The sequence below is a fragment of the Felis catus genome, chromosome C1 (assembly GCF_018350175.1).
Source record: "Felis catus isolate Fca126 chromosome C1, F.catus_Fca126_mat1.0, whole genome shotgun sequence".
Taxonomy (NCBI): domain Eukaryota; kingdom Metazoa; phylum Chordata; class Mammalia; order Carnivora; family Felidae; genus Felis; species Felis catus.
In genome coordinates this window covers 151,562,720-151,575,208 of record NC_058375.1, presented here as the reverse complement: position 1 = coordinate 151,575,208, position 12,489 = coordinate 151,562,720, and the positions used below count along the sequence as shown (strand labels likewise).

At 35.1% G+C, this 12,489-nt stretch overlaps 1 protein-coding gene across 4 annotated transcripts in view; it reads right to left on the bottom strand.

Moving 5' to 3' along the window:
• Positions 1-12,489, bottom strand: part of GCA (grancalcin) — a 35,194-nt gene that overhangs the window by 3,743 nt on the left and 18,962 nt on the right. For 2 of the 4 annotated variants that reach the window (XM_019838173.3, XM_003990808.6), the window contains 4 exons: positions 11,007-11,050; positions 10,574-10,721; positions 6,050-6,163; positions 147-205 (listed from right to left, as the gene is read on the bottom strand). In XM_019838173.3, the coding sequence (XP_019693732.1) occupies positions 147-205; positions 6,050-6,163; positions 10,574-10,721; positions 11,007-11,050 (365 nt within the window). Of the gene's footprint in view, positions 1-146; positions 206-3,877; positions 4,413-6,049; positions 6,164-10,573; positions 10,722-11,006; positions 11,051-12,489 lie in introns of those variants that run through there. The other 2 variants (XM_045033873.1, XM_045033874.1) reach the window with 2 other exon arrangements.

Sequence of the window (12,489 nt, the reverse complement as noted above, 5' to 3'; positions counted from 1 at the left end):
TATTTGCATTTAGCTGATAAATTCAGAAAAGGAATATGGTCTATAAAATATATTATTCCCATTATTGGTATCAGAGACCTCTTAATTTTTTTTTTTTAACAATTATGAACACATCTAGGGAACAGTGTAAATACCAGAATACTTACATCATCATATACAAAATTCACAACCCCTTGTTGCAAGTGGTCTCTTCTCCTAAAGAAATCTTTAAACAAACAAAAATTTATTACAATTTTAAATATATAGTTGTAAATGCCTAGTGCCCCTAGGTTCTAAAAAATGACTAATTTCATTTTCAATTTTTTAAAAAAAGGATTTTTTAGGGGTGCCTGGGTGGCTCAGTCAGTTAAGCATCTGACTCTGGCTCAGGTCAAGATCTTGAGGTTTGTGAGTTTGAGCCCCATGTCAGGCTCTGTGCTGATAGTGCAGAACCTACTTGGGATTCTCTCTCCCTCTCTCTCTCTGTCCCTCCCCTGCTCCTGTGCTCTCTCTCTCTCAAAATAATTAATAAAAATGAAAATAAATGTTTTTAAGGTTTTTTTAAAGTTGTTCTTTAAATTCCAGCTAGTTAACATACAGTGGAGTATTAGTTTCAGGTGTACAATATTGTAATTCAACACTTCCACACATTATCGGGTGCTTATCACAAGTGCACTCCTTAATCCCCATCACCTATTTAACCCATCCCCCCAAACACCTCCCCTCTGTTGACCATCAGTTTGTTCTCTCTATAGCTAAAACTCTGTTCCTTGGGTTTGCCTCTTTTTTCCCTTTGCACATTTCTTAAATTCTACATGTGAGTGCAATCATATGGTATATGTCTTTCTCTAATGGATTTATTTCACTTAGCTTGAACCTCTCTAGCTCCATCTGTGTCACAAGTGGCAAGATTTCATTCCTTTTGATGGCTGAGTAACATTCCATTGTGTATACATACCACATCTTCTTTATCCATTCATCAATAGATGGATACTTGGGCTTTTCATAATTTGGCTACTATAGATAATACTGTTATAAATATCTGGGTATGTATCCCATTGAATCAGGATTTTTGTATTCTTTGGGTAAATACCTAATAGTGCAATTACTGGATTGTATGATAGTTCCATTTTTAACTTTTTGAGGAACCTTCATACTGTTTTCCAGAGTAGCTGCACCAGTTTGCATTCCTACCAGCAGTGCAAGAGGATTCCCCTTTCTCCACAGCCTCACCAACACCTGTTGTTTTTTGTGTTGATTTTAGCCATTCTGTTAGGGGTGGGGAACTCATTGTAGTAGTGATTTGTATTTCCCTGGTGAACAGTGATGTTGAGCATCTTTTCATGTGTCTGTTGGCCATCTGGATGCCTTCTTTGCAAAAAAAGTCTATTCATGTCTTCTGCCCATTTTTTAATTGGATTACTTGTTTTTTGGATGTTGAGTTTTATAATGTTCTTTATATATTTTGGATACTAACCCTTTATCAGGCATGCCATTTGAAAATATCTTCTCCAGTCCCATAGGTTGCCTTTTAGTTTTGTTGATTGTTTCCTTTGCTGTGCAGAAGTGTTTTATTTTTTTTATTTTTTTAAGCTTATTTATTTATTTTGAGAGAGACATAGAGAATGTGAGGGAGGGAGGGGCAGAGACAGAGGGAGAATCCCAAGCAGGCTCCATGCCACCAGTGCAGAGTCCGATATGGGGCTCAAACCCATGAAACCATGAGATCATGACATGAACTGAAATCAAGAGTTGAATGCTTTACTGACTGAACCAACCAAGTACCCCATGAGTGTTTTACTTTGATCAAGTCCCAATAGTTTATTTTTGCTTTTGTTTCCCCTGCCTCAGGAGACATATCTAGAAAAAAGTTGCTATGGCCAATTTCAAAGAGGTGACTGCCTGTGTTCTCCTCTGGAATTTTTATGGTTTTAAGGCTCACAGTTTAGGTCTTTAATCTATTTTGAATTTATTTTTGTGTATGGTATAAGAAAGTGGTCCATGTTGCTGTCCAGTTTTCCCAACACTATTTGTTGGAGAGATTGTCTTTTTCCCATTGGATATTCTTTCCTGCTTTGCCAAAGACTAACAGACTACATAATTGTGGGGTCATTTTTTGGGTTTTCTATTCTGTTCCATTGATCTATATGTCTAATTTTGTGCCAGCACCATACTGTTTCAATTACTATAGTTTTGTAATCTAATTTGAAGTCTGGAATTGTGATGCCTCCAGCTTTGCTTTTCTTTTTCAAGGTTGCTTTGGCTATTTGGTGTCTTTTGTGGTTCTACAAACATTTGAGGATTAATTTTTCTGGCTCTACGCTTCTTGAGATAGACATGTATTGCTATACACTTCCCTCTCTGCAATACTTTTGCTTCATCCCAAAGATTCTGGGCCATTGTGTTTTCATTTTAATTTGTGTCCACGTATTTTTTTTTTAATTCCCTGGATGACCTATTCATTGTTTAGTACAACATTGCTTAATGTTTGTATATTTATGATCTCTCCAAGTTGTTTTTCTTGTAGTTGACTTCTAGTATCATAGTGTTGTAGTCAGAAAAGATGCATGGTATGATTTCAATCCTTTTGTGTAATTGAGGCCTGATTTGTGACCTAACATGTGATCTATTCTGGAAAATGTTTCATATGTACTTGAAAAGAATGTGTTTTATACTGATTTAGGATGGAATGTTCCAAATATATCTGTTAAGTCATCTGGTCCAGAGTGTCATTCAAAGACATTGTTTCCTTGTTTATTTTCTGTTTAGATTAGCTGTCCATTGATGTAAGTCAGGATGTTGAAGTCCCCTACTATCATTGTATTATTATCATTAATTCCTTTATGTTTGTTATTAATTGTTTTATATATTTAACTGCTCTCATGTTGGGTACATAAATATTTGCAAATTGGTAGATAGTCTTGTTGAATTGTCCCCTTTATTATGATGTAAGTGCCCTTCTATATATCTTATTACAGTCTTTGTTTTAAATTCTATTTGTTTTATATAAGCATTGCAACTCTGGCATTCTTTTGACATTTGCTTGATAAATTTTTCTCCATCCCCTCACTTTCAATCTGCAGGTGTCTTTAGGTCTAAAACAAGTCTCTTATAGGCAATGTATAGATGAGTCTTGTTTTTTAATCCATTTGGACAACCTATGTCTTTTGACTGTGGAGTGTTAAGTCCATTTACATTCAAAATAGTCCTTGAGAAATGTATTTAGTGCCATTTTATTACTTGTTTTGTCATTGTTTCTGGAGATTTTTCTCTCATCCTTTCTTGTCTTTATCACTTTTGGTCTCTCTGTTGCACTCAGAGTCTCCTTTAATATTCTTGCAGAGCTGGTTTAGTGGTCACTAATTCCTTTCGTTTTTGCTTGTCTAGAAAACTCAACTATTCTGAATGATAGACTTGCTGGATAAAGTATTCTTGGCTGCAGATTTTTCCCACTCAGCACTTTATTTTTTTTTTCAGTTTATTTTTAATGTTTATGTTTGAGAGACAGAGTGTGAGCAGGTGAGGGGCAGAGAGAGAGGGAGACACAGAATCCGAAGCAGGCTCCAGGCTCCAAGCTGTCAGCCCAGAGCCTGACGTGGGGCTTGAATTCACGAACTCTGAGAGCATGACCTGAGCGAAATTGGACACTTAACTAGCTGAGCCACCCAGGCGCCCCTCCCACTCAGCACTTTAAATACAGCATGCCACTTCTTTCTGGCTTGCCAAGTTTCTGTTGAGAAATCTCCAGCTAGCCTTATGGGTTGTCCCTTATAAGTTAAGGACTTCTTTTGCCTTGCTGCTTTTAAGATTTTTTATCACTATATTTTGCAAATTTAATTATAGTATGTCTTGGTGTTGGCTTGCTTTGGTTGATTTTGATGGGAGTTCTCTGTACCTCCTAGATCTGGATGTCTCCTTCCTCAGATTAGGGAAGTTTTCAGCCCTTATTTGTTCAAATAAATTTTCTGCCCTCTTTTCTCTCTCTTCTTCTTCTGAGACTCCTATAATATGAACGTTATTATATCTGATGAAGCCACTGTGTTCCCTGAGTCTATTCTCATGTTCCATAATTCTTCTTTGTCTCTTTTGTTCATCTTCATTATTTTCCATTTTGTTTTCAATATAGCTAATTCATTCCTCTGCTTCTTCCAGCCTGCTGTTCGTTGTATCAAGCCTATTTCCAATCTCATTTATTGCATTTTTCATCTCTGATTCTTTTTTTAAATCTTTTTTCTCTGTGACAAGGGTCACCCTGATGTCTTATATTCTTTTCTCAACCCCAGTGAGTAACCTTATGATTGTTGCTTTACATTTTCCATCAGGCATGTTACTTACATTTGTTTTGCTTAGATCTCTGGCTGTGGCCTTATCTTGTTTTTTCATTTGGGATAAATTCCTCCATCTTGGCATTTTGTCTAAGTCTCGGTCTTCTTCTGTGTTAGAAAGGCCAGTTAATTCTCCTGCTCCTGACAGTAATAGCTTTATGAAGAAGAGGTCATGTAGTATCCAGGGCCTGGTGCTTCAAGGAGTATCTCTGATGTTTGCTGTGTGAGTTCTGCTCTTATGTTTTGGCTGCTCTATCCTTCTGGCCAGTCATCTGTAGAGGTTCTACTTACCTGCTGTGGGCAGTGTTTGGTCGCTGGCCAGAACCTGTCAAGTTTTAACTAGGTGTGCTCTAGTCTGCTTGTTTAATGAGTCCTGACACCACCTGCACCAGAACTGAGGCTGTATAGAACTCTTCTGTCAGATGTGGTGGAGGCAGGGGCTTGTGCTGGTCTTCTGGGGAAGGAGCCTGCCATTCTGAGACTAAGCCATGCTTGACTGAGAAGTGAGTCCTGCTAGAGCACAGGTTTGGTATAAGGAAACCACCCCACAGGTTTGGTATAAGGAAATCAGGCAGCCTGTGTACGTGCTATGCCACTTCCCACATGCAGCTATGTGCTTATGCTTAAGGGTGGGGGAGGGAAATGACACCAACTGGCTCCTTTGTTCCTGGAGAGGTGTCTCTGTGAATGCTGCCTCTCAGGGATGTGCAAGAAGAGTGAATATTCTCCCCACTGTGAACCCCAAGCATTCTTCAAATCACTGTTTCCATGCTGTCTGCCCCTAGGTTGTGTGCCTGCCTTCTCTCCAGGAGCAGTGCAGTACCCTCTGGACTCTATCCTAGTCAAGTCTGTTGACCTTCAAAAGTCTAAGCTTCAAGCCCTGCTAGTTGCAAGAACTCGTGAAATTCAGCCTCTCTCATTTTCCAAGCCAATGCTTTGGGGAAACATTCTCCTTATGCATTCCCATTTGTTCCTCTCTCTCTCACCCTTCTCCATGACTACAGCTTCCTCCTCCCTACACCACCCATGATCCATTTCTCCCCTCAACCATGTCTGCACTCATCCTACCTTCTTTGATGTGGCCTCTTCTCTCCCTTTAGTTGTGGAGTTTGTTCTGTCCATCTTCAGGTTGATTTCTGGGGTACTTAGAATAATTTGATAGCTATCTAGATGTGTTCATGGGACAAGATGAGCTTAGGGTCCTTCTACTCCACTGCCATCTTCCCTCTTTCTCTTCATACTCAATTAAATCAAGTGATTTCATATCCCAGGCAACTGAGACATGAAAACTTCCCAAAACTGAGCTACAACAATCTTTCAGTATTCATATTGCTAAAGTTTTTTTTAATTTTTTTTCACAATATTGCTAAAGTTTTAAAGCCTTAAAACTGATTAAATTTAACAGTGAATAATGGTGAGAAATACATAATATTACAAACTTGTCGAAGAAAACAAGAGATATTTTTCAGAGAAATAGCTACGGGGCACTTGGGTGGTTCAGCAAGTTAAGCGTCTGACCCTTGGTTTCTGCTCAGGTCATGATCTCATGGTTTCATGAGTTCAAGTCTCACATCAGTCTGTGCTGATAGTGCGGAGCCAGCTTAGGATTCTGTCACCCTCTGTCTCCCCCTCTCCTACTGTCTCTTTCAAAATAAATAAACTTAAAAAAATCAGTAATTTCAAAAAAGAAAAAGAAAAAGAAAAATAGCTACATAACGCTATACCCATTTTTAAATGATGAATACCTGTCAGTGCTCGAAGCTTCACACAGCAAGCCACATAATCATCAAAGAAGATTCTGCCATTCTTGCTGTACCGTTTAACAATAGCAGTTAATGTTTGAGGGCTCAACCTATAACCTAGAAATAAGAATTAACAGATTAAAACTTCTAAAACCAAACACCATAAGAACATCACAGCATTGCATTTTCTTTAAAAACAATCAAAAAGTAAAATTCCAAAATTCATTCCATAAAAATATATACTAAAAATAAAACACATTCATATTCAAACTTATCAGACAAAGGCTTTACTACTAATGGTTAAGTGGTACATAAACATCTAAATTCTAGATGTAATGAAGTCATAGCTAAGAAAAAACAAAATTATGTTTTTGTATTTTTAGAATATATTTTTATTTTTAAATAATGTCTAGAATATTTTATAGATTTTAATGCTCCAATATTTCAATTCTGTAATTTCATAGTTCTTTAAAGAATATCAAGGAAAGATTATTAGTGATTTTTGCTATCACTTAAATTCTTTATTTCCTTTTTGCCTTTTTTTTCATTGAGGTATAATTGGCATATATAACTATATTAGTTTCAGATGTACAATATAATGATTCCATAGTTGCATATATTACAAAATGATCACTATAATAAGTCTAGTTAACACCTGTCACCCTATATAGTTACAGAATTTTCTCTTCTTGTTATGAGAACTTTTAAGATCTATTCTTAGCAACTTTCCAATATGTGCAGACTTTACTGTGAAGGATGCTGACCTAGAATTATTGTCTTTATATATTACTATATTAGCAGATTTGGACAGAAGACAATCTACTCAAAGAGGAAAACAATAATAAATGTAGAGAAAATTTTATGTGTAGCTACAATCCAGGGAACTTGCTAAAAATAAATAAATAAATAAATAAATAAATAAATAAATAAATAAATAAATGGAAAGGTATAAATTAATAGAAGTAAAATATGGAAACTTATGTAATTATATGCAAACGCATTTTAAGCTTCCTAGTAGAGAGTTATGATCGGAATGTGTAATGATAAAATTCTTATTATTTCCCATAGCATTCTCAGCAAAATAATTTGAATATTTTAACATGTATCTGAAGATCTTAAATTTGAATAATCCACAATATCTCTCTATGGCACTCAAATGCCTATGTGAACTCTTTGGCAGTTTTCTTTTTTGCCTAAGGTTATAGTACCTTTTCTACATTATGTTGAATTAAGGATCGAGTTTAATCCATTAGGTATTAATGCTTTAACTGAACTATATATGATGTGTCCAGGACTGTCTCTAAAATGACCATCTATTAAATTAAAATGTCTAATTATAAAACAAAACAAATCACTAGCTTTAGCTTCTTTAAATTGGAATTTGAGATAATTTGCATTGGGTTCAGATTTTAAATTTCAAAAGGTTAATTTTCTTACAACTGTATTTTGTTTAGAAATGAGTGTAAAAAAAATCAAAGGGTAAACACAATTAGGAATACTACATAAACTGTAAAAGCAGGTTAAACACCATTTTATATTACCACTTTTGAAAGAAAGCAGACTGAGAACCTCAGCTTACCAAAGAAAGGATAAAAATAAAGTTACATTCTTTTAAAATACTCTAAAATGCAGACTTTGCATTCTGAGGTATTTTGGCATATACTGTGTATACTAACCACATAAGAAAACGAAGGAAAATTTAGAAAACATGGTTTTTATTGTTGAAAAGCTAGAGTATAATATGGAAACCAGTAATATATTGAGATAAGCCTTTGCTATCAAATTAGAGCTCTTACCACAAATGAATACTATTCTATACTCAGGGATTGGAAAAACCAATGTTGTTGAAATGTCCATATTACTCAAAGCAATATACAGATTCAATGCAACCCCTATAAAATATCAATGGCATTTTATCACAGAACTAGAACAAATTATACTAAAATTCGTATGGAACTAAAAAGACCCCAAATAGCCAAAGTAATCCTGAGAAAGAAGAACAAAGTGGGAGGTATCACAATTTCAGATTTCAAGATATACTATAGAACTGCAGTAATCAAAACAGTGTGGTACTGGCACAAAAATAGACAAATAGATGAAAAGACCAGAATAGAGAGCTCAGAAATAAACCCATGCTTATATGGTCAATTAATCTATGACAAAGGAGGCAAGAACATACAATGGGAAAAAGTCTCTTCAGCAAATGGTGTAGGAAAATGGTACAGCCACATGCAAAAGAATGAAACTGGACTATTTTCTTACATCATACACAAACTCAAAAAGGATTAAAGAACTAAATATGAGACCTGAAACCACAAAACTCCTAGAGGAAAACATAGGCAGTAATCTAACATTGGCTGAAGCAACATTTTTTTAGATAGGTCTCCTGAGGCAAGGAAAACAAAAGCAAAAATAAACTACTGGGACTACACCAAAATAAAAAGCTTTTGCACAGTGAAGGAAACCATTAACAAAATGAAAAGGCAACCTACTGAATGGGAGAAGATATTTTCAAATGACATATCCTGTAAGTGGTTAATATCCAAATATATAGAACTTAGACAACTCAACACTAAAAATCCCCAAATAATCCAATGAAATATATGCAGAAGACCCAAACAGACATTTTTCCAAAGAAGATAAACATATGGCCAACAGACAAACAAAAAAATGTTCAACATTCCTAATCATCAGGGAAATGCAAATCAAAACCACAATGAAAGATCCCATTACATGTGTCAGAATGGCTAGAATAAAAAAATACAAGGAATAACAAGTATTGGTGAAAATGTAGAGAAAAAGAAACTTTTCTGCATTGTTGTTAGGAATGTAAATGGTACAGCCATTGTGAAAAACAGTATGGAGGGCCCTCAAAAAGTCAGAAATAGAGGGGAGCACCTGGGTGGCTAGGATGGTCAAGCTTCAGACTCTTAATTTTGGCTCAGGTCATAACCTCACAGTTCGTAGGTTCGAGCCCCACATGTGGCTTACCAATGGGGAAGTCTGCTTGGAATTCTCTCTCTCTCTCCCTCTCTCTCTGCCCCTCCCTGCTTTTTCTCTCTCTCAAAATAAATACATAAAGTAAAAATTAAAAATAGAAATACCATATAATCCAGTAATTCCAATACTGGAATATTTCCAAAGAAAAGGAAGACACTAATTCAAAAAGATATGTGCAGCCCTGTATTTACTGCAGCATTATTTACAATAGCCAAATTATGGAAGCAACCAAAGTGTCCATCAACCAATAAATGGATAAAAAAGATGTGGTACATATATACAATGAAATATTACTCAGCCATATAAAAGAATGAGATCTTGCCACTTGCGACAAATGGATGGACCTAGAGGGTATTATGTTAAGCGAAATAAGTCAGAGAAAGTCAAATACCATATGGTTTCAAAAATATATGGAATTTAAAAAACAAAACAAACAAAAAAGGAACAAACAAAAAAGGCCCTTAAATATAGAGAACAAACTGGTGGTTACCAGAGGGGAGATAAGTGGTACAAACTTCCAGTTACGAAATAATTAAGTCACCCCAGGGGCGTCTGGGTTGCTCAGTCAGTTAAGCATCCAACTTTGGCTCAGATCGTGATATCGCTGGTTATGAGTTCGAGCCCCGCATCAGGCTCTGTGCTGACAGCTCAGAGCCTAGAGCCTTCTTCAGATTCTGTGTCTCCCTCTCTCTCTGCCCCTCCCCTGCTTGTGCTCTGTCTCTTTCTCACAAATAAACAAACATTAAAAAAAAATAAAAAGGGGTGCCTGGGTGGCTCAGTCGGTTAAGCATCCAACTTCAGCTCAGGTCATGATCTCACAGTTCACAAGTTTGAGCCCCATGTCGGGCTCTGTGCTGACAGCTGAGAACCTGGAGCCTGCTTTGGATTCTGTATCTCCTTCTCTCTCTGCCCCACCCTTTCTTACTCTTGCTCTCTTTTTCTCTCTCAAAAATAAACATTAAAAAAATTTTTTAAACAAAATAATTAAGTCACCCTGAAAAATACAGCATAGTCAATAAGATCATAATATATGTTGTATGGTTACAGACGGTGAATATACTTGTGATAAGCACTGAGTAATGTATAGAATTGTTGAACACCTATACGGATACAAATAGAAATGCTGTATTCTTGAAATTAATATAACACTGCATATTAATACTTCCAAAAATCTGGCAAAAATAAAATAAATAATTAGACACCTCAGCAAATTAAAAAAGAATACACTATAAATGGTGGTTACCCACAATTAGAGGAATGCATTTTAATATACTCAACAGAGGAAATTCAGAAATTAATTTTATCAACCACAATGTATAAAAAAGATCATCTTTTGAAAAAAAAAATAGATAAAATGGTTTTGTTAAAAGTCTTCAATCAGAATTCATCTACAATCTTCAAATCAAACTGGGCAACAGCTGGTGAAATAATAGATTCCTTTGTCACTTAACAAATTAAAACAGTTAAGATTCATTTCATCAAAGAACAATTATCTGGATAGATTCTAAAGAATTTTAACATTCTTACCCATAGCAGCGATGGCTTGATTCAATTCATGATGTTCCACTGTGCCACTTTGGTCTTGATCAATAGTCATGAAGTTTTGCTTCCAGGCATTAAGAGCTGCCCAAAGTTCTTTGAATTCACTAAACCTCATTTTTCCTGTGTAATCTCTCTGATAGTTTTATTAATAAAAATAAATTTTGATACCAATGAGAATTTACCAAAGCTGTAAATCATTGACTAAAAAACTATTAGTATGCTTCTGCAAGTTAGCTAAATTCAGCATATGAATAGATTTCTACTTCAAAATGGAAGAGCATGGAATTCAAACAAAATCTTACAAAGTATTTTTAAAGTCTCTAATTTACTGTAGTCATATACAGCCAACAATTGCTTAGTTATATTCAGAAAACAATTATTCCATATTCTAGTATTTTCTATTTTTATTCAAGGATACATCCAACATGGCGATCATAATTCTGCAGGTTTCCAAACTGAAGGCTGTAAAACATATTTATTATTTGAATTGGAGTCTGCCCAATTTTATCTATGTAAAATTATGACAATTACTATTTTATAAAACAAAATGTTTAAAAATTGCCAAAAATACAGTCACCCCATCAACAAACTTCGAATGCTTATGCATCCATAGTAAAAAAAAAAAAAAAAAGGACTAAAATAAAAATTACTACTACTCCAAACTATTCACATCTAGTAAGGGGATTTGGTAGTTATATAAGCAATTATAAAATAACTGAAAATTATTGTCACAGGGGAAAGGAGGGCTTTGATCTTCCCAACACAAACGACGAGCAGGTTTTTAAATAGAAATCTGACATATACGGAGTACACAAAACACGAAAGATGTAGAGATGTGATTAAAGTTTGAGATGAAGGACTGGCTTGTGAAGACATCTAAAGGGAGAAGAGGGTCAGATCATGAAAGTCTTGAATGCCACCCTAAAGATTTAGACCAAGGGAAGTCACTGAAGAATTTTACAGAGCAGAGGGGCAATTCTAAAATTTCCATTACAGAAATACTCATTTACATTAAACAGACTGCAGAGTAAAGTAAGATGAACCCGGATGTAGGTAAATCATTTGCTAGTTTACTGCAATCAATCAAGTAAAAATGTGAACTTCTGATCTGAAGCGGCTGTTTTCCCTTGGGCAAGGGAAAAGGCAGGAAGAAAAAATAAATATAAACTATCTTAATATCATGGGTTATTAGAAATATTAACATTTTCATATTTATAGAACTATAACTGAAGACTCACACTAAGTAGAATTTTTCTAATCCTTATCACAATTATATTGAATTAGTATGCTGATTTACCTCAAGACTTATTGTATCAGTCTTGATAAAAGAAATATTACGTCAGTACAGTTTAGGTAAGCTTACCAAGTTCTTACTCTTCGCTCCTTAAAATGAATAAATGAATAAATAAAAATGCTTAAAATTATCTTATTTTGTTATTTGATGTTGGCATATTTTGAAATTTTTATGAGAAAAAATATTTCAGCTAAATTTTAGACCTATTAAGAAAAAAAATCGTAAAACATTCTACAAGTCAAAATAGCTGATTTTCTTTAAATGTTTATTTAATACAGTGTCAATGTTAGAATAGGTGGTTATAATATTTTCAGATGGACAATTCAACAGACACTCGATGAGTATTCACTATGAGCCAGGTAGCATGATTTTGTGATTTTACATAAACATACAAAGGTATTATAGTCCCAATTTACAAATGAAGAAACAGAGGCCCAGAATAATAAAGTTTCCCAAGTCATAGAGCCAGTAAGTGGAAAAGTCAATACAGGAGCCCAGTCCTCCTTCAAATCCTGTTCAGGTGGGAAGAAGCAGGGTGGCAAAGTTTCCACGAACAATCCCTGGATGGCATTCCATCATTTTGTCAGGCAAATGGTACGTTTTCCTT